Source organism: Ylistrum balloti, unplaced genomic scaffold (assembly GCF_031769215.1).
Source record: "Ylistrum balloti isolate Yb309-2 unplaced genomic scaffold, AGI_CSIRO_Ybal_v1 Utg371028, whole genome shotgun sequence".
Taxonomy (NCBI): domain Eukaryota; kingdom Metazoa; phylum Mollusca; class Bivalvia; order Pectinida; family Pectinidae; genus Ylistrum; species Ylistrum balloti.
Window position 1 is genome coordinate 1,027 of NW_026782571.1, and position 27,660 is coordinate 28,686.

Sequence of the window (27,660 nt, forward strand, 5' to 3'; positions counted from 1 at the left end):
ATCAAAGTTGTGTCCTTTTTGTAAGTATTTAACAAATTGTTTGAAATAGTATGGAGGCAACGAAAAGGAAACTGCCTCGCATGACCCTGGCTTTTCCCCAAGATGATAAACAGAGAAAAACAAACATGTTACTCTCATTTGGTTGGGATAGTATGTAGAGTTAGTCACAGGTACTACAAGGAATCTGCAAAATAACCTTGGCTGTTGCCAGAAAGATCAAGCGAGCAAGCAAACAAACAAAGTTAATGGCTCTGTAATAAAGACTCTTTTGAACCAATTGTTGAGAAAAAATTTGGTAAAGTATTCAAAGTGCATTTAAAGTGATTTTCATTTAAGGTCATGCAAAATAAATAACAAAACTTTCTGTTAACATTCAACTTTTTATTTTAAAAAAACCTATTTTAAATGAAAAGTGTGTCAAGGACAACATTAAGACAAAAAAAATCGTTTTCACCATGTTGCCCTTTTAAACAGGTAAATGTACAAAAATCGCATGGAGGCAGCTATAGTAGCAATATACTTTAAAAATAGTCAGGGTGTCAAACAAAAGTAAAAACAACTCAACAAAACTTTTGAAATATGCTTTGACATTAAACCAACTGGTTGACAGTTTTTTTTTGTTTTTGTTTTTGTTTACATAATCATTGAAGTTCATCTAAAGGAGCAGGAAAAAATTAATAATACATGTACCTATATAAAAATATAATAATCAACAAATACTGTAAAATCATCTATTTTTGTGGGATTCAATTTTCGTGGTTTATCCAAAGAATCGTTTTTATGGACACTTGATTTTGTGGATAAATATAGCTCAATAAATAAACTTGAAAATTGTGAATTTAACAGTTCACGGATGTATGAATCGATAAATTATGTGTACCCACAATGTTACTGAAAATAAAACCACCATAAAAATGAATGATTTACATAATACAACATATAACACATAACAAAATAATACATTAGATAAGCTTGGAGGAAAAACTGAAAATTTTGATATCTCAAAACATTTCTCAGTTAGATAGGGATGCTACAAATATAAACGGAAGTAAAAGTAATTCACATGATTTGTCGAAGTTTTCTGTCACTCAGAAATGATATGACATTTATTAAAGTTTCAGATATTGTAACCCGCACACCATGTTTGCATTCATTTGAATAGTTGCATTGTTGAGAATATACAAATGTACATGACATTATTCTAAATTTATCAGAAATATGAAAATTATAAAATTTACTGTTTCATGGGGCTAAATATTGACTTTTCTTAGGTCATTTTGAATTTTCTCAGTCACCTTGACTCCAACGAGTCCTAGAAGGACAGCTCTATGATAAGATTTGGTTCTAACACATCTAAATCTTGAATTAAAAGGTGTTATTCACATTCGTATCTTTTGTACTATCTCATAATAACAATTATGTCATTGTTTGTATTTATTAATATTGTTTTGTTAAATATTCTTAGGAGGTTTTTGATAAATATACATGAAAATAAAAGTTTTCATCTAATTACACATTATCTAGGTACAAATTTAATATCCTTACATCTACATTGAAAAATAAATTCAACATTATCTTATGTCATAACATTAACCAAAATGTTAGATAAAACAATCACTCGAGGATTAACAAAAATTAAAACATTTATCTTGTATTCTTTTCTCTATTATGTCATAAATACACCAAGTTTAACACTATATGTATATCTCTGTATGTCCTGAGGTTTTCTGAATGAATTTCTATCAGTTCAGTGTTATGCTATTTACTTTCAACACAAGAACTTTGAGCATACATCATACATTTAAACTGACATCATTCTCACACAATAAAAATCTTCAGTGTGTAAAGTTGCTGAAAAGCAGCATGAATATAAATGGTATATATGTCTTGATTTGAACAGTCCAAATAGGACAAAGAGCTACAAAGAGTAGCAGTCTCTATACACAGCATAAGCAACGTTTCACAATTCTAAAATTACAACCCACAATCCTTCACGCGTACATCAAAAGTTGAGAGGATGGTTTGGCCCAACAAATAACTGACATAACTTTTACTTTAAAACAAGATATTGAATAATTTTCCCTGAACTTGACGTTTTTTCATCCCATCCCTTGCTTTGCTGTTAGTATTGTCTACAATACGACTTTGATTACATCTTTTTGCTTCCTTTTCAAACATTGTTTTATATTATATGAAATATTCTAAATAAAATATATGAAGAGTCAATCGCAAAAAGTTCATGCATCACCAGTAAAGTATCATGCTTACCTTTATTGCTGACTAGTTTTGCCTCCTCAGTCGAGGCTTCATCAGAACAATTTTGAACGGTTTTCTCACCCCTAAAATACGCTGTGTAGGGTTCCCTACTGATGGACAAAAACTAAGGGCAGATAAATCCCCTTTAATGCTCACGTTATTAACTTATTTTACGTTACTATGCATCTAATATTATTTGTGGCAATATTTCATAATTTTCTCTTCGCTAATAAAAAGTTCCTATATATAAAAGAAGATGCTGTCTTTCATCCTGGCGTATCATGGAATTGGACTTATACCTACCTCTTGTAGTCCACAGGTACACCCAGTAAGTCCGGAGTACAGGTAAAATCTAATGAAATAATCTTTGTACATATAGATAGTATATGGACAAATAGGACGAGTCAAAGAAATGGAAAACCTCTAACCAACCAACATACAACCTCACAACTGGATCAGAAATTTTCATGGCTACATTCTAAAGCATTTGGAAAGCTAGCTCTAGTTTGAAAAGAGAATATCAAAAATTGTTTATTCACGTCTAGTAATTATCATCAATGATTGAACCAAAAGTTTCATCAACCATTCTGTGACAATTTTGTCATGACAAGGTTAGGTTGTTTTACATATCTGAATGTTTGCTTCTTTCCAGAATTAGACACCAGCATAAAAAACATTCATGTTACGTTGAAAAACATCTTTCATTAGTGGTTTAAATGATCTAGTAAGTATTAACAATCTTTTGTTTAACATATCAATCAAATTTAAATAAACACAAATGACTCTCTGAATATAAAACGTTATGCCTCTTCTGGCTGAGTAAATAGTTCTTTGGATTACAAAATGAAAATGTTCAGGTTGTCCTAGATTGAAACGAAAGGCTGGAGAGCAAGTATATACAAAAACCGGTTATATGATATCTTTTAAAATCAGACTCTGTGATATATAGAAGTTTCCTTACATAGAAAAATCCGTAATAAATAGTTTCTCAAGTGTAGAGCTGATAATATATATAACTACACTAACTGTTAGGTTATAGTAAATTCTAAATGTTGGGTCATAGAAGATATATTGGGTCATAGTAAATTCTAACTCAACTCTGTGATAAATTTATTGGTGTTCCAGAAACTCATAAAGATGATGTGACAATGACGGCCTTCAAACACTGCTTACATCAATAATAAATTCATATATTTCTAACAGATATCATGAGAAGTTCAAACATGAAACAAGTGGCCAATAGGACCGGTATCGCTCACCTGGATGCTAAAGCCCAGCAATGGTACACATGCCTGTAGGTTGGGCATTTCAAATACTTTCAAATTACAGCTCAGTCACTTGACCTCTTTGATAGACCAATGAATGAATTCCTTTATCATGACTGTCTTTCTCTGTTGATGCCCATTAATAGTTTATATGGTCATAGGCTTGAGATCTCAACTGTTTCAAAAATATGACCCAGAAATTATGCGCCTAGAGATGCACCATACCCACAGGTGAATTCTTACCATGACAAATGTGTTTAACTCTTGATGCCAAGCAATTGTATATATGGATATTGGGTTGGAATTTCAACTGTTTCAAAGGTATAACCCAAAAATTAAGTCCAAAGAGAGGGACCCACAGCCAAGTTCTTATCTCTTGATGTCCAACATTGCTATATATGGTTATGGATTTGCGATCTAAACTGCTTCAAAGACATAACAAGGAACCTTAGTCCCTGTGGGTGGGTCAAGACCCCAGAGCAAATTCTTACATCAAAATTGTGTTAAACTATTTATGCCCAGGAAAGTTATATATGGTAATGGGGTGGGGATCTCAACTGTTTCAAAGATATGACCCAGAAATTATGTGCCTAGAGATGCGCCATGATAGAACCCAATTCCCCTCTTGAGCCCCATCCCTCCTGCCCTAGGAGGCCAAGTCCTACCTTTGGGTTGGAGACCCATCGTTTTACAAAGTTTGGACAAAATCCAACCTATTTGGCTACACCCCTCTGACCCCTTTTTTACTACATATGTGTCCTTCCTTCAGGATTCTTCTGACCAAATTTGGTCAAAATCACCTCAGTTGTTCATGATTGGCAGCATTTGGTAGAAGTTCACTGACAAATGACGACGGAGGTCGGACGCCATAGTATCTCGGGCCAGTTGAGTAAATAATTTCAAAAACTCTTTGTTTACTTGAACATAGATACTTCAGGATTTTGGTACATGCACATATAGGCATCACACAAGAGTCTGCGCATGTGTTCTGGGAGGTCCTTATCGTCTTGTCGCATTATCTCTGACTGGTAATCATCCGACAACCACTGTGACAAGTCCTGACACAATTTTACTTCTGGTATATTATAACCACTTTGCTCGCCTGAAACACAAAACAAAACTGTTACAATCCTCTACGACCAAAGACATCATTGTTAGTGAGCGTAGTGACCAGGGCTTCACACTCCATTCCAATGTGAAAAGCTATGAGTTTCTTGACCATACAGGTATTTTCAATTACTCTGGATTTTTTCTACAATACTTTCTCTTTACAACTAAGTTTTTGTTCAATGAAACCTATTCTTTTAAATTTCATGTCATTTTAAATATCTTAAAAAAAGACTGACTGGCTCAAAACTGAATACTGTAAAATTGCATCTTTTTCATGGGACTTAAATTTTGTGGTTTTCCAAAAATATACATTTCAGAAAGCATGTGATTCTGTGGATGAATCAGACTCACAATATCAACAATATAAACATTTATTTATCATTTTACTGGCACATAAATTCAAGGATTTAGAGTAAGTAACCTACAACTTCCATGAAAATAAATCCCTCGTGAAAATGAAATGTCTTAAGAGACGATGTTCTTGAATATCAACCAAAACTTTTACAATAGAGGTTCATGCCCATAAATTTCTTAACTCAAAGCTGTGCTTTTCTTTTCATAAGATAACATTCTATTAAAAGATTTTAAAGGCTCAAACTTATTGGATAATATTATGTGTATGTCTCAATTTTAATCCTCAAGTAACGGTACAATACGACCACTCACCCATTCTATCTGCCATGGAGTCAAAGAAGAGCCATGGGGCACTTTTGCCCTTGCCACACTTCACAAAAGACACATAATGACTTGTTTGTATACAAACTACTGCAAAAAGTTCCATTTTCTCTCGAGGTATTGAAGGGTTTTGTCCTGTAACATTTTTCTGGTGTTGGTGTCTCTCACGATATTCTTGTGGAACAGAGATTTGCCGAGGCTTGTGATGTTGTCGTAATTTATGCATATGACTCTGAAAGAAAAATTTGAAAATTTTTACCAAAATTATAGAACTTAAAATGTTTCCTTTGTATAATGCAAAATTTGAAGTTTCCAACCAGTTGATTCCGTTTTTTTTAAGATTTACATTATCATAATTGTACCATCATGACACTCATAGTTTGCATTGTGATGTAATAATGTATGTTTTCTACAATATTTGCCTGAATAGTTCACAATGTGATAACAAAATAAGATTGGGATTTTGTTTCCATTTGAAATGTAACTTATGAAACTTGTCACAAATTTTCCATCCTAGTTTGCAAAAAGCTGGCTTAAATCAACAACAGGGCCATGGCCCTAATCGGTCATCTGACAATCAACGAATGGATTGACAAACCTCAGAATTTTACTGATGGTGGTCTGACAAATCTGATGAATTCTCCATCTACAATGACACTTTGTACCACATTTGGTTTAAATCCATTGAAGCCTTAAAGAAGAGTAGTGATGTGAAGTAAAATATTGTCTAACTTTCCTTTTGGGGTGTCATCCCCAAGTCACTAGTGGTTGAATCAACTTTCTGAATTGAAATGATTCCCCACTCTCAAAGCATTAATAAAGGGTAATGTTTTGAAGTGAAGTATTGGCTAACTACCATTTTGAGGCCCCATCCCCAGGTCCCTAGGGGCTGAATCAAATTTCTGAATTTAAGAAATGATCCCTCACCCCAAATGATATTTCAGACCAAATGTGGTTGAAAACTGCCCAGGCATTAAGCAGGAGTAGTGTTTCAAAGGAAAAGTTTACAAATGGCAAACGGTGCATGATGACAGACGAAGCACAATAGCAAGCAAAAAGTCTAGACCTTGTTCCATAAATCTCAAATCAAATTGAAATTCCTACAGGATCCTATGTATAATGAACATATTAGATAATGAATCTTTTCTGGTTCAGCCTGTTTTCCTTTATGTGAAAGACAAATTCACTGTACAATATACAAGTTCATCTTCTTTAAGATAAAACAGAAACTCACTATTATCAAGACAGCTCATGCCTGGAAATACGCTCTGAGTAAATGTAACTTTAATGCCTTTTGCAAATATGTTGGCAATTGGGCTTCCTGCACATTAAATATGATCATTTCAAACCCAAATATTTGCACTAACCATTTGTTTACAGCCTTCACAAAAGGCAATCGTATTCAGGCCAGCTCCATGTGTGTTGTAGCAGTCCTTGCATTCAAACATGGCCAGATCACCACAGATTATACACTCCCGTGGGGCTGTAACACAAAAACACCATCTCCAAAATTCTATATACTAGTTACCATACATTCTGATACCATGCCATGAATACATAGCATATTTACACAGGAAAGCCGGCAGTTACTAGTGTTTTTGTAGCATTATCTCATAACACATAATTCATTAATTTTGCCGTCTTTAATGCATGTTAGTTGTGACCAGGATTTTCATAGCAGTGTGGAAATGAAGCACAAGATGTTTACTCTTTTAGAACACCTGGTCTTTTGCTTTTTCTGGAACTTTTACATAGTTTTTTTTCTTTTGCTCACATTTTTGCCCAGATTCATTGATTGTGAATTTAAATTAATATTCTAATGACTTAAATCAAGACTCAATTTACATGTCAACATTTCTTTCCTGTTGTTGTTGATGTGGAGAAAAATTTCATCTTTCAAAATTATCTTATACATCAGGATCATGGCACTGTTTTTACTTCAATTAATTCTATATAAATGTATATACATGTGTATTATACAATAATGACATTTATTCCATGTCAGTATCACGAAAGTCATCGCACACTACAGCATCTTCAGCTGAGTTTTTCCATAAGACACTCTAATTGTACTCAAGAAAAAACTTTAGGAAAATTTTCCCTCGAGTTCCGAAATTTGTTATACATTAAGGATTTTTCTTTAGGAACTTCTGTTAGACTTTTCAGACATCTTGAACAGGAATTGACAATTGATAGGAAAATAAGGATGACATACTGATATATGTATTACAAAAAAGCAATCAGTTTGGACCAGTTTCTGAAAAGTGACGACTGTGCACTCACCACAATCCAGGACATCCGAGATATCAAGCTCTAGACTGGGAACAATCCTGTTGTACATCTTATAATCTTTACCAAACCTCGGCATCTGTATGATCAGACATGATGGCCGCTACAAAAGACACATATTTTAGTTTAAAATCCCAGACAAAACACATATTTTGGTTTGAAATCCCAGACAAGACAAAATTTATGGTAATATGGAAGTGCAAAACAAAAAACAATTTAGAACTTAAAAACACAATAAAAAATTGACACAAGTCAGTCTTAAACACTGACATTTTTCACAAACTATCCATTAATTCAAGATACTTAGAAGGTTAAGTGAAGTTTCTTTCATTCAGAACTCTTGTGCATTATATAACATCTAATATATTCAGACTTCTCTTGAATTGAGGAACTGAAGGAGAAAATATAAAAAAAATGCACCTCTTGTAATTTGACACCCATTTGTAAGAAGGACAATTCAAACAGCTGCTGTGTTGTTGGCAGCACAAGGCGTTCATCTTTCTCCATAATTAGCTGGTAAAGGAACGAGTGCTGAACTTCTTGGCCTCCCTCTGACCTGTCAGAGAAAGACAGGTGAAGGTCACATCAAAGTCAGTAGGTTAAGGTCACATTGAAGAGAGTAGGTCATGGTCACATTTGAGAGAGAACATCAAGGTCACATCATACAGTGAGTAAGTAATAGTTACATTAAATAGAGCAGGTCAAGGTCACATCAGTTCAGTTCAGGACGAATAATTTTCTTAAACAATAATTTGTGATAAATTTATCAATGCAAATGAAGTTTACCATCTTTTTGTGACAAACAAAGTTTAAAGATGTCTATTTTGGGACACAACATTAACCAAGTCAAAAATTGAATCAGATATGAGAGAAATGAGTAACTCGCACAAAAATTAAATTTTCAATGTGTACTGACCTTATATGTAGTAGAGGGTCTGCCTTGGTAATCTGATTCAATAACAAACCCATAAACTCTTCCGGATCTATTTAAAGTAAAAACATTTAATTAAAACATGTATGTTGAAGGTTTACATTTTCTTGAATTTTATGAAGATTTCTTATATATATGAAATAGCTCTGGTATTAGTCTGTTAAATCTATCTTTGATACTGTAACATTATTAATTTTCGTGGGGGATTTATTTTCGTTGGATTTGTGGTTACTCTGAACCATGAATTTAGACGTTAGGTAGATAATGAATGGTTAAAAAAATCTGACATGGATTACAGTACTAGCAGATTTCATAAGCAAGATTTCATTCCAAAATCAACAGCCAATTTTTTAAAAAGATATAATTTTGGAAAACAAGGATATTTGAGTATCACTAAAATATTTGATTTTACATGATTAGTGTTTAAAAGGTAGATATCTACTTATAATTAACAATATTAAAAATAAGCAAAGATACAACACTGTTGGAAAAAGGCTTTTCATCACTCTCGACATTAATAGCTTTCAACTCTATACCCTAATATCAATATTTACTGGAGCCTGTGAAAGCCCCTGTGGTGTTAACCATTACCTTTCTCTTCACTCATCATTCCTGGTATATTTCCTAATTTATGTAGCAGTTGTCGTAACCGCATCACTTTGTCTGCTCGTACATAATGGTATCTGCAAAATAATACAAGCCAAACAATATCTAAACAACTGCCAATTACTGTAAAGAGTGTCATATTCGAACGATTCTTTTTAAGCTATTTTTGAGGCTGGAATAAAATTAAGACAATGATAACTTGATAAGGAAATTCATTGTGACAACCATGAAGAATTGTAGTTCACAGTATACAAAATTTTCAAGAAAATGACACTTTTTTGATAAAAGCACAAAAATTTTAACCACAAAAAAATAATGGCATTAACAGCACAGTTTAAAGGTATTATGTGACTGACAATTCAAGTATGGTAAATTAAAAACTCTTGTAATTATGAAAGGTGTGTATACACAACAAGTCTGTTTATTTGGTATATGCACTATTACCAAAATTGATGTACGGTGCAAGAAAACAATTTTTATCAGAAAAGCCAAGGCTTTCATGTCTGGATCTCAAAGAGAAGTATGATTTTTCTCGGTAATTAGTTTTCAATATGTCATAAAACAAAACAGCAAGTGAACTGAAAATCTTTTAAATGTTTTTGAAATAGTTTTAGGAATGTTTTCTAAGCATCACAACAACCTTTTGACATATCATTGGCCTAAGAAATATTTGGGGATGCAATAAAATTAGACCAACATATACATATCTATTTCCTTATATCACTGTCCTGTTGAGATTTTTGACGATGCTACCGTAAATATTCGCGTATAGTGCGCACTCGCGTATAGTGCGCAGGTACTTTTTGGAGATCAGATTTAAAAAAAAAAAATCTACAGAAAAATTATCTGACTGGTCACTGCGACGAAACATTTGATGTGGTCTGATCCATTGATAATTAGGAAACCACAATGAGCGTGACCCTAACACATGTAATTTCAATGCAATATCATGAGAAGAGAAAGAATGGTTAACGTTGTCAGACGACAAATTCATCGACAAGTGGATACCTGACATCTTTATTTACACGATCACAATCAGAAGATAAGGTGAATCTAATTAAAAAATCAAACGTATATACCAAGTTGTGATTCCTTCAGTTCAAAAACTGACTATTTTAACTGTTTCTGTGAACATAACAGGACTAATTTGCTGTTTTCTCTGAGTAAAATTGAATCAAATACAGTTCAAGATTTTTTCCAGGTAGAAATTTGACGACAATGATCAATAAATTGTCATATGTATCAAAGTTTTAGGTATATGTATGTACATGTAAATACATCCAATCAGCTTATCTTTTTTACCTTACAGCTAGCAATACCGTACATGTTTAATACATGCAAAGAATACATGAACAAATGATTTGTACAGCAACAAATCCGATGACCTGATAGAGTGTTGTCTACTACATGTAGTGTGTAGTGTTAGAACAGTGTATATACACGGGAACATGAACAGGATACAAAAATAGTAAGTGAAACTGGGGAATTCCCTATATACTGGTATACCCAGTTACGTGTACAAAACCTGGCACAGTGACAAGCTAAATAAATACTGTATTTATCCAACAATAAGCCCATGTCCGATAATAAGACCACAACTACTTTTCTCACATCGAATTGTTAGCCCTGTAGAAACCCCAGTCATTTTTTTCTCATCTTTTCAAATCTTTTAACCATGCTTTTTCATTGTCCTTACAATAAGCCCTCCCATACTTGTGTCAAAGATGAAGTGTCCGTCCTCTTGGCAGGATGAAAATGGAACTCTAAAGTTCGTCAATGCTATCAGAGTATAATTAATATTTTATCAGAGTAGAGATAAAAACAGGGTTTATTGGCACACAATCCAACTTTTACTTTATACTGGTTTAGATTCAGATAGAGAACATACATCATTCATTCATCTTAACCTTTAAAAACTATTTAACTGAAAAAAGAGCAGATTTATATAGAGAAGCTTAATATACACCAGTTTACATTTTCGAATTAGGAAATAACATTAAACATTTGTTATTTTAGCATCACAGCCTGTGGCAAGTCAAAAGTAAAACATCTACCATTCCTCTCTGGAGGATCATGACTCAGAGATCCATTTACCACGACGAAAAATTGAAGTATTTCCAGAAATTTTATAAGTCCCATCAAATTTCTATGAGTACAGGATTCTGCACTTATACATAGATTTATCATTGATGACCTTTGTCCAGTTGTCCTAAAGCTTGACCAAATCTTGTTTATAGAAACAACTCAAAATCTGTTCAAATCTTACTCAGTTTCATTGAATTCTTGTTTTGTATTCTTTTGTATTTTGATAAGGACCCTGTTTTTTTTTTTTTTATTTATTTATTTTGACTTCGTATCTAGAAATATACTGATTTCCACTAGACTTCATATCTAGAAATATACTGATTTCCACTAGACTTCATATCTAGAAATATACTGATTTCCACTAGACTTCGTATCTAGAAATATACTGATTTCCACTAGACTTCATATCTAGAAATATACTGATTTCCACTAGACTTCGTATCTAGAAATATACTGATTTTCACTAGCGGTTGAGCAAAGAAAAAGACTTTCTCACATGAATGCCAAGTTAAAGTTTCACAGTGAGAATTCCTGACATCAGAATCATAAACTGTCTTTTTGTAGCAATAAGTCTGTGCCAGTTAATAAGCCCACTCATATTTCTATTGCTGATAAAAACGATTACAAACAAATGCCATTTCATTGTCTCGTAATGACCCCATCCCATGACTCTGAGGCAATGTGTCGGCCCCCTCGGTTTTATTGCCTGTACTAAATATTGGTATGTCAGACTTTTCCAGCACAGAATAGAAAGCACACGTCATCATATTGATCACAGCTCTACCTTGATCAGGTGGAAGTGAGTGAACGTTGGCCTGAATAACATTAATTACTAGTAATAAAGACCACCTGCCAAAACTGCCTGAACATTTCCTTTGCCAAATTTCCTGGCAAATTGACAAATATGGACATACCATATTTATCCTGTAATACGTCCAGGAACAGGAAAATATGTTACATCTCTGTGTTGTTGTCATGGGAGGTTTTATTACAGGAAAATGAAATGACACAAGAATATATATATATTTCTGTTGAAAAAGTGTGAGCTTTGTGAGAAGGTGTGGGGTTACTGCAAAATATAACAGGCCATTGGCCTTGTCATAAATCTGGCATTTCTTGTAAAGTAACAAGGCATGAGTTTGTTGTTAGATATAGTTTGGTTTTTGGTTAGAAGATTCCTTCCTATTCTTACGATTATATTCCGTTTGTAGGCTGTGAAGCTACAACATACTGCCTTATTGACAAATATATCAGATCAGAAGGTTTCTTCCAATCTTATTCTAACAATCACATTTCCTTTAAAGTCAAAGACATGAGCTTATAATATTGCCAGATACAGCTCAGTTAGAAGGAAAGTAGTTTTTTCAAGGGGTTCCATAATTTGCTGATATCATGAATAGATTTAACCTGTGAAACTAAACGCCTTCATGATGAAATCAGAATCAGGAGACACACTGTACAGGAAATCTGTGGAAAATAAATACCTTGACTCAAAGGTTTTGATAAAACTGAGAAAATTACAATTAGAAAAATGAAATTCAGTGACGATATTCACACTGACCTTCCAGAATTTGTAGTTTAAAGTCAATCAATGTTATAAAAGAACACTTCAGAAAGAAGTCAGAATAAACAAGACAGAAACTTCATTTTATAACATATCATCTATTGTATATACTGACACAGTATACATGCATTGTGCATTTCCAAAAAAAAACCAAAATAACTTTGCTACAACCCTAATATTTACCCATAACACTCAAATTTCTTTGAAGTGTTGTTTCAGAATATAGCCCCGATGACACATGCATGAGTCTATCAAAGGGACCCTTTAAATAGAATGTGACCTGTTTTGTTCCAGACCTGATCCAACTCTGGCATCTGACCAAATAATAGCTCGTAAGTCTTACAGATACAGGTTATTCATGTCTGCTGAACATCAATTTCAAAAGTAGACATTAAACTTGTAGTCAAATAACCTCTAACGGGGCTTGACAACTCATCCAAACAGTCTTCATCTTAGATAGAAAGCTGGCAACTCATCCAAGCAGTCTCCATCTTAGACAGAAAGCTGGCAACTCATCCAAGCAGTCTCCATCTTAGACAGAAAGCTGGCAACTCATCCAAGCAGTCTCCATCTTAGATAGAAAGCTGACAACTCATTCAAGCAGTCTCCATCTTAGACAGAAAACTGACATCTCATCCAAGCAGTCTCCATCTTAGATAGAAAACTGACAACTCATCCAAACAGTCTCCATCTTAGATAGACAACTCATCCAAACAGTCTCCATCTTAGACAGAAAACTGACAACTCATCCAAGCAGTCTCCATCTTAGATAGAAAACTGACAACTCCTCCAAGCAGTCTCCATCTTAGATAGAAAACTGACAATATAAGTGAAGCTAGTCCTGTTCATTCCATTGCAATTTGTTAAGTACACTCTGATTTTGCAAAATGGCCTCAGTTCACACGGGACATTTAGAATAACATAAAATCATGCCTTGTACTGGAGAGAACAGTAATTTGGGAAAGGTTTTGGATAAAAATGATCTCACTGATTGATATATGTAAGGTAGGCACCATGTCAAAGTTTGATAACTCAATATTCAATGATGTCATCAAATGGCATTGGGGAATTCCACATTTTCATACAGAAGTAATTATTGCTTCAAACATTGGACATCTGTCTGTCAAAATGTCTAACATCAGATGTAAAGGTCAGAGGAAACATGGACTAACTATTGATATAGAGAGCTGATTTTACAAGGAAACAATCAAAATTTAACTGGGCAATATAAGTAACGATTTAGTGATGTTAGTACCTTTGAATGGTGTTTAGAACATTCACTGAGTATGGAAGTAAATTTGTTGGTACAAAACTAACTCTTCAAAAAGGTGTTATCTTCACAAGAATGAGACAGATTTACAGAGCTAAACAATGAAAGTAAAGTAAAACTGAAATCTCCCCCATCTGAAAACTGAGACTTTTTCAATAGTTTTAATTCTGTTGAATATCACTATAAATAGTTTACTACTTATTTATCTGATAAATTGAACAGAATACTGTATTTATCTTTCAAAAGCCCAAGGAGTCATGAGATGGGCTTACTGCAGAACAACTAAAAAGGTTTGTCATTCTGTTGAACAACAATAGACATGGGTGGGCTTATTACCAGACATGGCCTTATTGCTGGATAAATATGGTATGTTATCAGAACATCACAGATAATATCTTACTGATTGTACAATAAGAACTTATATTTACATACACATATGCATATATAAGGGATTAGATTCAGGGTAATTCCTGCTAAAAATTGGTAATGGAATCGCTGAAAGAAAAACCTATTATATTATCACAAACTCAAAGGGCGTTCTGTTTACATAATGTTTGTTTGTACATAAAGTTGTCTTACCTTCTAAGTGGGTTCACAATGCCTTCCTTAATAACTTGCTTAACCTCTTCATATTCCTGAAGGTCATCACTGCGTTTAGGCCTATACAAAATACCGTCAAACACTGTCGTGAAGTAGAACATTGCCAACAATGTAGCGTCTAAGTAACAAGAGTTATGATGACCTTGAATGCCCTTTTCTTTACCACAAACTTTACGCCGGATATCCAATAAATCCAAGGAATCAGGCGGAGATATATTTCCTGGAACATCTGGAGTTTCCATTGCTCCAAAGTTATTTTTACCCAATGCATCTTCTAATGACATCTTGCTTTCCACAAAACGCTTGTCCTTTCTACACTTGTACAATGGAACAAAGAAAGCTTTCCTAGGCGCACAGGTAAACATACGATACTGACCAAATGTACCGTCCGTTCCTGCAGATATTTCTTCTTCCTGGAAATTATAACAAAAGAGAAATTAAAGAAATTCAGGAATCGTTTACATCCATGTGATGTAGAAAATAATTTTAACCATTACCGCAAGTAATATTTTCAAAGTAACCATTGAAAATTAAAAAGATGTATATTCTCTAGCGGGTTGGAATATATTTCCATCCACAATACTGTGATGATTTTATGCAAAAGAAAGTGTTGACCCGACCTTATCCTGTGTAATTTGTCTTTACCATAAGGAAAGTGTGGCAGATAGACAAACTTAACAAAGATTGAATAATGCAATATCTAAACTTCATCTGAAATATTATTTCAATTCAGTGATTTTTTAATGACATCATCCCTTGGTTACACAAAGTCATCAGAAAAACTTACCATTTCCAGTCCAGCAATTTTTTTAAGAGGTTTCTTCTGATCAGGAAGAAAGCCAGTCCATTTGATGACCCCATACAATGGAGGATTATTCATGACCTCCACCAACGACCCTACTTCGAGGTCAGGGTCAGCATTAGGGACGATGGACTCTTGTCCCCTTTTCCTGCCCCCACTCCCTGGTTGTTCTAGAGATTCACGTTTGACTGGTTCAGACGGCAAAAATTCTGAATAAGAAATCAGTATTTATAGGTATGAACAAAACATATGAGATCAACATTATATCAATTTCAGTAAGTCAGTGATGCAAAATGCAAGGATGCTCATTTTCTTGTTAGTTGGGGTTATCGCCATGTTAAATGTAGGGTTATTTGGAGGCGGGGGGTCTATTTGAAGACCCTGGTGTCTACCTTCACTGAACAAGATACAGGAGGCCAGGCACAGACCTTCCAGAGAAATTAAGGTAAACTGTCTTGCCTAAAGATACAACAATAAAAAGCAGAGACAGATATGTTTCTGAGCTTCCTAAGAAATACAAACTTCCACAGGAAGGGAGCGTCGGGCCACGTATCTCCAGACATATGTATTTATGTTCTAAATGATAAGAGGTAACATTTGAAGCTGAATACAAAGATACATCCGTACCAACTGATTTTCTAACTCTTTCAATTAAGTCACTGATAAACTATCGATAATGATAGAGTTTGTATTGTCAATAGTCATTTCCAGTTGACCAAGAGTACAATAACACAATGAAAGCTTTAACAGCAGCATAGAATAGGACTTCCCGTACTTACTTTTATGGGATATCTGTTAATACTAGGTAAATTCTGTCTGCATAAGTAAGTTAAATCATAAGAATTATTAATCACTTTGAAGTAATCTGATGAAAACAAACAGGATTTACGGTATGGATATGTATGTATCTTGCCAAATTTTTATGCCAATAAAACCATGTCTGGTATTTACAGCATTTATGTATATATATATATATATCTTACCAAATAAAGCCATGTCCGGTATTTAATAATCACAAATCTTCAAAAATTGCATCATATCACATTCCACAGAAATACCAGGATATATCACCTGGTAATAAACCCACCTCCTGTATTTGAGTTGAGATCAAGTTAGCCCTTGGGCTTATTTCAGGATAAATACATTAGTAATTACTTAGTACAATCATCACATCAGTATGTACAGTGACCCACCTTGTTCTCTCATTCCTATATAATACAGTATAACGCTTATCTTACACAGTAACAGAAATTGTTTGCTGCAGTCTGTGATGAGTTTGTACAATGTTATCACTGGTTTTCCAGTTCTTTCAGTTAAAGGGAAGCATTTTACTGGGATTCCCAAGGACGCAATGTCATAAACTAAGTTTATAACCAGCTAACTGCACTACAACAGTACTGCTGGTACCGTCCAATATGTTCTGGATAATAAAATACACAACATCAGAAGGCACCAGTTGTTCAAAGTTTAGTTAGATTTACTGGAACTTCATAACTGTCGTAAAATTATGAATAAAACAAACAGAGGAAAATTTAAAAATTATGAATGAAACAAGAACATGATACTGAAGATAGGTCACATCAACATACTCTCAAAACCTACTTTGTATTCCTAGTTGTAAAGGTTTGATGGTGTACAATTTGATATTGACTATCAACTATTTCTGTGTTATAAAATGAAATCAATAACTAGGTGTTTTAAACATAATTTATTGAATTAAGGGTCAATATTATCAATCTATCAACTAGAATTTCTTGGAAAAACTTTTAAGTTCTTTTTTGTCATTAATTTGGAATGGTGACATTTGGTCTTATTTTGTGAAGAAAACTGACCGATTTGGCCACATATTTTCGTTGGTAACATTAAGTCTGAGGAATCAAGAAAATGTTAGTTATCTTCATTAAAGAATTGGCTGCACTGTTAGTTTTGAATGTCCACAGAAAAAGCAATGCAATACTTGGTACAGAAATCAGCTGATAACAAGCAAACAAACAATTCCATAAAAATATTTTTCTATGAAGACAGCAATGTCAGGTTCCCAAAAAGAAGTTATGATCAGCACCAACATTGTACTAGGTAACCTAAAATCCTGTATCCAGGTCCTGAGAGACACACATCTGCTAAGCTCAAGTAATAAGGGCTATGAGGGCAAAATTTTGTTAAGTTTTGAAGCAATCTGCCCCTTTATCAAGGCATACATCCAAAAGAAACCATTATTATTATTTACAAGACCCTAATTCAGTATAATATAATTCCAGTAAGTAGTTTAATTCTCATATTAAAAGAGCAAGGTCTCATCCAGGAAAACAAATTCTACATCAGTGGACCATTCTAAGAGTACTTTACAGATGATTTACCAGATGCCAGCAAATTCTAGATACATCATGCAGATCAGAAATCACACAAAACTCTAGTTATCAACACACCATGCCACTCAAGTGCTGTTTTTGGTCAGACTATGAAGTTAATTGTTCCATAGAACCTTGGCCATCCAAACACTAAGGCTTGTGTGTACAGTAGAGCCTCGTTTGTCCAGACATAAAGGTCTGTATGAACAGAAGAACCTTGTCTGTCTAGACACTCAGGTATATGTGTACAGTAGAACCTTGTTTTGTCCAGACAGCACAGGTGTGTGTGTACAGAAGAACCTTGTTTTGTCCAGACAGCACAGGTTTGTTTGTACAGTATATCTGTGTTTTGTCCAGACAGCACAGGTTTGTTTGTACAGTATATCTGTGTTTTGTCCAGACAGCACAGGTTTGTTTGTACAGTATATCTGTGTTTTGTCCAGACACTCAGGTTTGTGAGAGCAAATAGAGTCTTGTTTGTTCAGACACACAAGTTTGTGTGTACAGTAGATCTTTTTGACAGCTGTTAAAGCATAAGAATTTTTCTTGAAGATTATAAGTTGAAATAAATTGTATTGTGACTAATGTAAAATAAATAGAATTTATATCTATAAATTTCCTCCGATAGCCATATAGCCTGTACTGATTTTAAATGTACATGAAAGTGAGAATCTTCTTTGTATTGATGTTTATGCTAATGAAGAAACAAAGAATATAAGAAAGTGTTAAAAAAAACATGAAAAATAAATTAATTTGGGCATGATTAGATACATGTATTACATATGACCTACCTTGATTTTTTTTGTTATATTCATACACAGGATTCAGTCCCTGGCCTTTCGGCAAATCCTCTGCTGGCTCTGTTTGCCTACATATAGGTTTTGTTAATCCCACTTGTTTAGGAGGAGCATGGATATCCACAGTTACTTTATTTTTACAATCGTTTTGATTGAATTGTTCAGTTCTAGGATATGTCTGTGAATTTCCTGGTTTAAAAAATTGTTGTTGAGCACCATATTTTTCAGCATTTTGCTGCAACATCTTACGCTTCCCCGCTTCCAATAAAAGCTGTTCCTGTTCTCGAAGCAGTTCTGGTGAAGTGTTTGAACCTTCCATAAATACTTTGTTACCAACCTCATAGTTTGAAGCTAGAATTTGGGACAAATAGACAAGGTTTCGATCAGAAATGGCAACATTACTGCAACTTCCATGCAATGAAGAAGTAAAAAGCACACACATACACACACACACAAACAATGTCAACATAATTACCAAAACATGCGAAACTGAATTCAAGGCAAGAGATATTTACATTTAAATAAGGTATGCAACTTCTACAAATGAACTTCAATTTTTACAAATAATTCTAGGCATCCTGATACAATTCATCATTTGATAGTTTTTTAAATGTATTGTTTCAGCATCCTCATTACATCCTGCAATAGACTATTGCCTGGTTATATACCAGTCCTTATAAATATATATGTATTGCTATTAAATACCAATATGATACAATGTCAATTACTTGTAATAAGTCCATCCCTGACTTTGAGTCAAAGGCAATATGCTAGATTGTATTGTAATACGCCAACCTTGAACTCTGAGTCAGAGGTAATGTGCTGAATTGTCATGTTAATGTGCTGTATTGTTATGTTGATAAGTCCACCCCTGACTTTAAATAGGAGGCAATAAGTTGGATTGTCATGTTAATAAGTCTGACTTTGAGTCGTAGGCAATGTGCTTGACTGTCCTGTCATAGGCTATACCCAACTCTGAGTCTAAAGTAATGTGTTAGATTGTCTTGTAATAAGCCCACCCCTGACTTGGAATCAGAAGCAATAAGTTGTATTGTTCTGTTAATAAGCCCACACGTGACTTTGGGTCAGAGGCAATGTGCTGGACTGTCCTGTAACTGGCTCGACCCAAAGTTTGAGCCAGAGGTAATATGTTTTCTCCCAATACTTTTCACAGGATAAATAGAGTACACTTGACTATTATGATAATTTCACTAATTCTATACACACACATATATATATCACTTTTTCCTTGGTTCTTCTTGACTAGTTTTTGATAATAAGATTACACAATGTACTACATGACCACAATATTTCAGTTTTAAATTGTTCTCCAATAAATATAATGCTGCAGAAGTAATTTTATCCCCTAAGAAAACTGTTCTGTCACTTTCTATGATCAGAAAATAAATATTGTGTGGAGAATTAAAAAACATATTTTTTGAGTCAAAAGCGATATCAACCAGAATTATTTTTAACTCGTTTGCTTTTAAACAAATGTGATATATGAAATCCTACACCAATGTCTACTTCATATAAAGATTAATTCATCAAATTCATTCAATGATTTCATATGAGACTCTCTTAGCTCATTAGACTCACGTTGTATCAAATAACTGAGCTTTTTAAACTTATAATTCAATACAAGAGGCCCAGAAGGCCTGTATAGCTCACCTGGATCTTTATGACTATCGGTCAACTTCATTTCTTTTTGCAAACTTTCTTGGACTTCATAAAAGGAACATACTGGCCAAATATAATGATTCTAGGCTTTCGATATTTCAGAAGAAATTGTTTTAACACATTTGACCCCAGTGACCATAAAGATTGGTCAAGGTAATTTCTTTTAGCAAACTTTGTAGGACACCATAAGAGGAACATAGTAGCCTAATATAATGATTCTAGGCCTTCTGGTATTTGAGAGGAAGTCATTTAAAGGTTTTAACACATTTGACATCTGCAACATTGAATATGGGTCAAGGTCATTTCTTTTTTTCATTTGTTGGGCTTCATCAAAGGAACCTTCCAGCCAAATATGAGAACTCTACGCCTTTCGGTATTTCAGAAGAAGTTGTTTAATTGAAAAGTTGACAGATGCAGGACGGACGGACAGATGACGGATGCCACGGTATGGCATAACCTCACTTGGCCCTTTGGGCCAGGTGAGCTAATAAAATGAAAGTGTCGCATCAAATGGACCACTTTATAATTGTTCCAGTTTCATATTCCATAACTGGATACATATCATTTATAGATTATCAATCAGTCTGTTTCATGTGGTAACTGTACAATATAGTTTTAGCTCTTTTTGAAATCAATGTTTATTAGAACTTTATTAGAACTTTTGAATCTGACACTATACAGGTATTTGTGTATTATTGAACATCACTGATAAAAGACTTTCAAGGCTGCCAGTTATAATTAGCTCTATATAATCTAACTAGCATAGGAAATTACATCTGACCTCTGCATTTCTGAAATATTTGTGTCATTCCTAATTCTACCAATAAATATGATTTCGCAATTTTGGCATCTATCAATTGTTTTCATTTCCCAGATCAATTAATTTCGGATCACTTCTGATTATCAGCCCATCGTTACTTTAAACATACCGTATATGACCTAATAAGAGCAGGGAGCTGGTAATTGAAGGCGAGGGCGCCCTTAATAAGATGTAAAATTCTGAAGTTTTTGAAACAGACTATAGGTGATATGTATATAGCAGGAAAAAATTTGAAACAGACTATAGGTGATATGTATATAGCAGGGAAAAATTTGAAACAGACTATAGCAGAATTCCCATGAAACCTTTTGATGTTATCTTTAGACCAAGTCTAGACAAAATATTGGCATGTGAAAGTACTTTTGAAAGCCATTCAACCGAAAACGATGAAAAGTTACCTTGAAGTAGCCCAGGCTGTTCTCGTTAATACAAGTGCAGATGTGCACAATGCAAACATTGAACTTTCCAAGAGTAGCGCTAGTGACTCGGACAGTGATATGGACAATACTGATGATTACAATGACTGCACTAACCCTGGACATTGAAATCAGGCCTGCTTTCAATGTCCACAGTTCAGTCATAGCAACCCCCAGCAAAGGTCTATTTATATATTCTGAATAGAAAGGTAGATGTAGTAAAAAAAAAATTTGATCATTTCTGAATGCAGCTGGACACTCAGCCAAGAAATTTCCTTAAAAAAGGCATGGGCAACCTTATTGAGGCATGAGCCCTAAAAAGCTCATATACGGTATTTGATATACTATTAGGCACTCCATCAATATAATAAATCTATCATTGAGTGATTCCGTAATTGCTCTTATTGAAAATATCCTTCAATGTGTTATTTACTTTCATTGTAAAAATATTACATGTTACAACTCTATCTATAGTAAAGTGAATTATTTTCAAGAAGACCTGCATAAAAAATTAAGTACCTCGAAAATGAAATACAAGAAACAACGAAAAAAAACTTGTATTCAGCATATCCTTTCTTCTTGAGCAAAATTGCAAAATTTGAACTATCTACAAAAATAAATCTGTAAAATAACAAACTCTTTTAATAATCTTGAATTTAAGTTTTACTTTTTAAGGCATTCTTCAAGCAAAATTTCAATTCTACTTACCCGTACTCATGGCAGTGACATCATCAGCTTTCATAAGGCCCATGATGGGTACTAAAGAAGCATGTTGTGGTTTTGCGTAGAAAAGACGAGAATTTTTATATTTACCGGTTCCCGAACCCACAGGATTATCCTGAAAAATAAAACAGGGATTATTCTTCAACAAAACCAATTAAATTTGTGAGGATTGTAATTTTCATCGTAGTTGTAATAAGCCAATCACCACCTTTTTTTGAGTCAGAAATGTAATTATAGATCATTTGTTGGGCATAATGCAAGAAATATGTGGCTTTTATAGAACAAAAACTTGTTAACAAATTAAAACTCTTAAGATAAAACATAACTTTCATATTTCTTATTTACTTTGATGGGTTTATTGCTTCAGTGGAAGCCAGGGTAATTTTGAAGCAGAATCTCCCTGAAACAGCTGATGGAAAAGACAATGTGATCTTAGCTTCCCACTGAACAAAAAATGACCCAAAAAGGGCTAAAATCATACATCTTGGATCTACACCAGAGGTTGTCTACTGAATAAGCTTAATGTGATACTTTATTATTAAAACAAATTTCATGTTTCTCCATGACTTACATCACTATATCTAAATAAATATAATTCTGACACATTGAAACACTTACAAATTCAACACCAACAGTGACTTCCTTATGACGAGAGTCGGGTAAAATTCCTATCCATTTAACAACACCATATTCAGGCCCACTGTCACTCATCCATACCACACGGTCTTTTTCACGTAAATCAAGATATTCAGAAAAAGTCTGCTGTTCATTTGTAAAACCAGTAGCTCCTCCTGTCCCTCCATGGCTAGCTGGTTTGGTTAAGTCTCTTCGAATCTTACTTAACGGTACAAACACTGCAGAATTCAGATCTGTCGTAAAATATCGTTTTTTACGAAACACGCCATCACATGTTCCTTTACCCCGATTTTCCTAAAAAATAGAAAATATATATTGAAAACATACACACACACATATATATTGAATCTTAAGTGAAAATTCATTAATCCAATCCATATGAGATTTTATAAAACAGGACAAAGTTTTAATTTCTTTCAAAGTCAAAGTCATGAGGACAAAATCAAACAGAGGCAGCCATTATGATTAACTATTTTCAATTCATGACATCACATCATTGTCTATGTTATGACACCACAATCAATTTCTCACCCTCACAGCCAATGAAAAATTCTCCAGGGTGTATTTCACTAGTGATATTTAAGCAAAGATTTAACATCTTATTCATTAGATAACTGTGATTCTCAAGGTGACCTTTCAAAGTAATGAGCTCCTTCTTGCTCTCGTGTTAATTGTTAATGCTAAATATGGATATTCGCATTTGGAATAAAGGAATTGAATGTAGTATGAATAATTTACAGCACTAGAATGGCAACCCTCTCAACATTTACCCATAATGCAAGTGACAAGTTCAACATCAAAAAATTCATTTCCAAATTTCCAATACAAAAAATTACCAAAAAAAAAAGTGGAAACACATATCTGTTAGCAGTACAATTAAAGGTCATATCTTTTGTATAAACAACTGTGGAAAAAGTCCATAAATGAATTTTCATTGATATTTGAAAATACTATCAGTTAATTGAAATTAAATGCATAAATTTCCTACAAATCAGTGACTATTTCAACTGTTAATAATATTTAGTTCCAAATTGTGTTTATAAACAGTCAATTATAAATCATGGGTTTGAATCAAAATAAGACTAATAATCAGTACAGATTGATCAGTATTTCTCAGCTTCCTGAGAAACACAATTTGCCATGGGCAAGGAGCATCACGTCACACATCTCCGGGCTTCACCTGACTTAATATGTAAGCCAGCACTGTACTGACTGAGCTACCACCATCAGAGTCCCAAATATGTGTTTCCTGATAAAATTCTGCCAAATAGATCTAAAAATTAACTGTATATTGTATCATAATATAGAAAAGTCTGGTTTAATATTCTTACAGTATTTATCGGGTAACAGTATTAAGTAACAAGCCCATGCTTGGTAAAGAACTTGCCAAATATGTTATTGAACTAATAATAATGTTTTCTCCTCATGCATTGTCTTGTAAAAAGCCCAGCTTTTGATTTGACTAAAATGTAATGTGTTGGCCCCCTTAATTTATTGCAGGACGAATAAACATTTTTTTGACAAGAAAATTTTTAAATTCATCCAGAAAAAAAAAATTAACAGATTTTTAAAGTATACAAGTCATTTTGTACAGCTTTAATCATACCCGAACAGTTTTTATGATTTAGCTCAGAAATTCAGTAAGACTATGACTGTAATTAATAACCAGACAGTAAACCAGGAATGCTACATGTTTTATCTTTGCCTCACATGATAGGAATTTCCAAATCGATGTTGTGGCTTCATTCAGACAATAGATTTTTTGTGTGCAAGACAAGTAGTAAACCATACCACACCTCGACAATAAGGAAGTTTTGTACAAAACACATATCGAAAGGTCATGCTCGAAAATAGATATAGCCCTGATTATGATCATGGTGTTATTTCTACCTGAATTTTACAGCATTTGGTGCATATGAGAGAATACTGTAATTTTTTCCTAGAAATTGAATATTTCAAAATTACTGAATTCCTAACTTACGGAAACAGTGTATTTTCATTAAAAAACAAGACACAAAAAAAAAGTTAATTAAAAATGCATGTGATTCTGTTTTCATCTCCGCAAAAATTTTTTTCGCCATACCACTTCTGTTGAAAAATATCCTAAAAACAATAATCATAAAACCTTTATCCAAATTTTGTTATTTTTACCCAAACATTTATGTATAACTCAGAAAACTTAAGCATAGTTAACAGGAAGATATTCAAGAAAGACTGGAAAACCTAATCAATACTAAGGCCATGATAACAATGTAATGCAATCCATTGATAAAATTTTTGTCAATGCACTTGTTTATTGAATACAGCAGAGTGCTAGAGTCATAATAAAAAAAATTTTTTGTCAATGCAGTTCTATAAAGAATACTTAGGCCTTATCTAATCTGAGCCTTTGTCAATGAATACAATGGTGAAACACAAGAATGAATAGTTATATACATATAATTATGATCATGTTTCTGCTATAAAACCACTAGTTCTCTTCATGTCTTCATACATATGGTGTATATATATATAGATCTGTCTTTAAAAATATTTATCTAAACATTTTCTTAAATTTCCTATCCTTCATTTTTTCCTTTTTCACAAGTTCCTTATTGCATGCTTATAGCTTACCAGGTGAATTATGTTTGCAAGAACTGAAACGGGCTATACTTATTTTTGTCTAGATAAATACAGGTAACTACAGGTAATGTTTATTTAAATTGTTGGTGGAGTAGGGATGAACTCTACAGATCAATGTGAAGTGACGTAAATGTTTTCAGATAAAATTACTGTCAAAAACCAATCCTCCATAAATTTTTCAGATCTTTAGCCACACTGATTACATGATGTCACCACTTTCAAAACATGTGTACTCAAGGACATAATACAGACAAGAAAAAAAAATGTATTACATTGATCTTGTTTTGTAATCTAATATGCAATAAGGAACAGAGCATTGTTATCAATACTACATGGAAAAAAAATCCCGGGAAATCCAGAATACTACCTGGTGCACAAAGCCAAAAACCATTGTTAAATCATTAGTTTCAACGCCAATCTGTGAGACAATTGAAAAAAACATTTCCTTTATCTTGAAACTACTTATCATCATTTAGGTTATAGCTGTTTATCACTACAATGGAGTATAAATGAACTTTTTGAATAATTCACAGGAGTCATGTGTGCAAATAAATTGTAGATCAATCACTGGTTATGTAAATTATTTACATAACAAAGATGATTATGAAAATATATAAGCACAAACATAGGTAGATATTCATCTTTGTTATTGATATTTAGTATGTACAATGGCATACAACTGTGATAAAGATAAAGGGCAATAACTCCTTCAAATACGCTTACCCTTGAGAGTTCTACACCAAACTGAATACCAGTATTATCTTTCAGTCCCCCTTTGTATCTCAGTATACCAGCTAAGTCCGGATTGCCTTTGAGAGATACTATAACCGGATCCCCTACACTAAGTGTCACTCCCTCATTTAGCCAAGTTTTGTCATGAAAAACTGTCACTCGTTCACTTAAAACTGGTATAGGTTGTAGTAAGTATCGCTCCTGATGTTTTAATTGTTGTATTTCATCAAGACAACACTCCACTTCAGTACTGTCGGGTTCCAACAGTTCCAAAATCCAAACTAGTTGTCCGTGTTTGTTGATTTCTTCAATATGAACCAATAAACTTCCTGGCAAAACTTCAACTTCTGAATTAGATGGTCTTAATATTGACCGTTCTTTCTTTCTACCTATCTTTCGGACAAGTAAAATATAGTACACATCTTGATCCTGGCCGGACATAATACATAAGTTTATAACATTCGAGATACAGGTGTCTAAATATGTGATAATATTTTGTCTCGTGTAGGCGGATTTTTTTCATTCATCAATATGATTCCATGTGGGAATGCGTAATACGTTGTACTCGGAAATAGCAATTCCGGCAGAAAAATTTAGCAAGTAAGCACACGTTCCAATATGCCGTTGTTCCCAGAATAATGTTCAATGTTTTGACACTCTGGACCCCTTGAATTTCGGAAACAACGCTGGAAATTCCGACAACGTCACAACGAGATGACTCATCTAGATCATACGACCGCTTGTAAACAACCACACCTCGGTGGGTCAATTACAAGCCTTCCCATAACGTATTTCAAAAGGAATTCTATGCCTGCAGCAGCATTTGTTTTCAAATACAACTTGGCCAGAATACCCAAGTTACACGAAGAAAATAAATTTTAGAAGGCATATTGACAGATGACAGATTTGCTATCTGAACCAATTGCAGTTTCTGTTGTCAGTATTAATTACGGTGACGCTTAAGTGTCGTGGAACAAGTTATTTGTACTTTCGTTTTCGTTTTCGTGGACACAGTACATGTGAATGGCAACCATTGGGACTGTTGACATCTCATCAAGTATTTCATATTAATTTTGTTATGTTATTTCACTTTGTTTATAATTAATTCTGATGTCGAACTGCACGCCATGCTTGTCTTCAGTGTTCCATAAATGGTAAAAAGCCGTATCAAATAAGTATAAAGCTTATATGTTCGTAGTAAGTGCAAGTAATGTGTGCGATTAACGGTAATATCTCATTTAGATATTTCTAAATTAATGTAAATAACGCATTATGATTTTTTTTCAATTGAAACAGTCATATTTAACTTTCAGTTCTATGCATATTATAAGTGTTTCACCCAGGCAAATATCCATGTACTTTTTGTAAAATCTGTTTTCAATGAAATAAATGATACTTGAAGAAATTCGATAAGCAAGTATGAAAATTCAAAT

General features: G+C 33.7%; 1 protein-coding gene across 1 annotated transcript; it reads right to left on the reverse strand.

Moving 5' to 3' along the window:
- Window positions 1-437: 437 nt before the first annotated feature.
- Window positions 438-26,926, reverse strand: LOC132560184 (ubiquitin carboxyl-terminal hydrolase CYLD-like). Its single transcript, XM_060224834.1, has 12 exons — window positions 26,219-26,926; window positions 22,856-23,167; window positions 22,223-22,352; window positions 15,439-15,662; window positions 14,631-15,064; window positions 9,118-9,209; window positions 8,512-8,578; window positions 8,016-8,151; window positions 7,590-7,698; window positions 6,674-6,789; window positions 5,298-5,538; window positions 438-4,623 (listed from the first exon to the last, which is right to left on the reverse strand). Exons 1-12 carry the CDS (start codon window positions 26,666-26,668, stop codon window positions 4,436-4,438), a joined length of 2,499 nt encoding a protein of 832 aa, XP_060080817.1. The 5' UTR covers window positions 26,669-26,926; the 3' UTR covers window positions 438-4,435.
- Window positions 26,927-27,660: the final 734 nt, after the last annotated feature.

Coding starts and splice junctions, on each gene's coding strand:
- LOC132560184 (XM_060224834.1), bottom strand. CDS start 26,668: ATGTCCGGCCAGGATCAAGATGTGTACTATATTTTACTTGTCCGAAAG. Junction 15,663..22,222: donor TGTCACTGCCATGAGTACGG/GTAAGTAGAATT, acceptor TTTCTTATTCAG/AATTTTTGCCGTCTGAACCA. Junction 6,790..7,589: donor CTCGGATGTCCTGGATTGTG/GTGAGTGCACAG, acceptor TTTGTGTTACAG/CCCCACGGGAGTGTATAATC.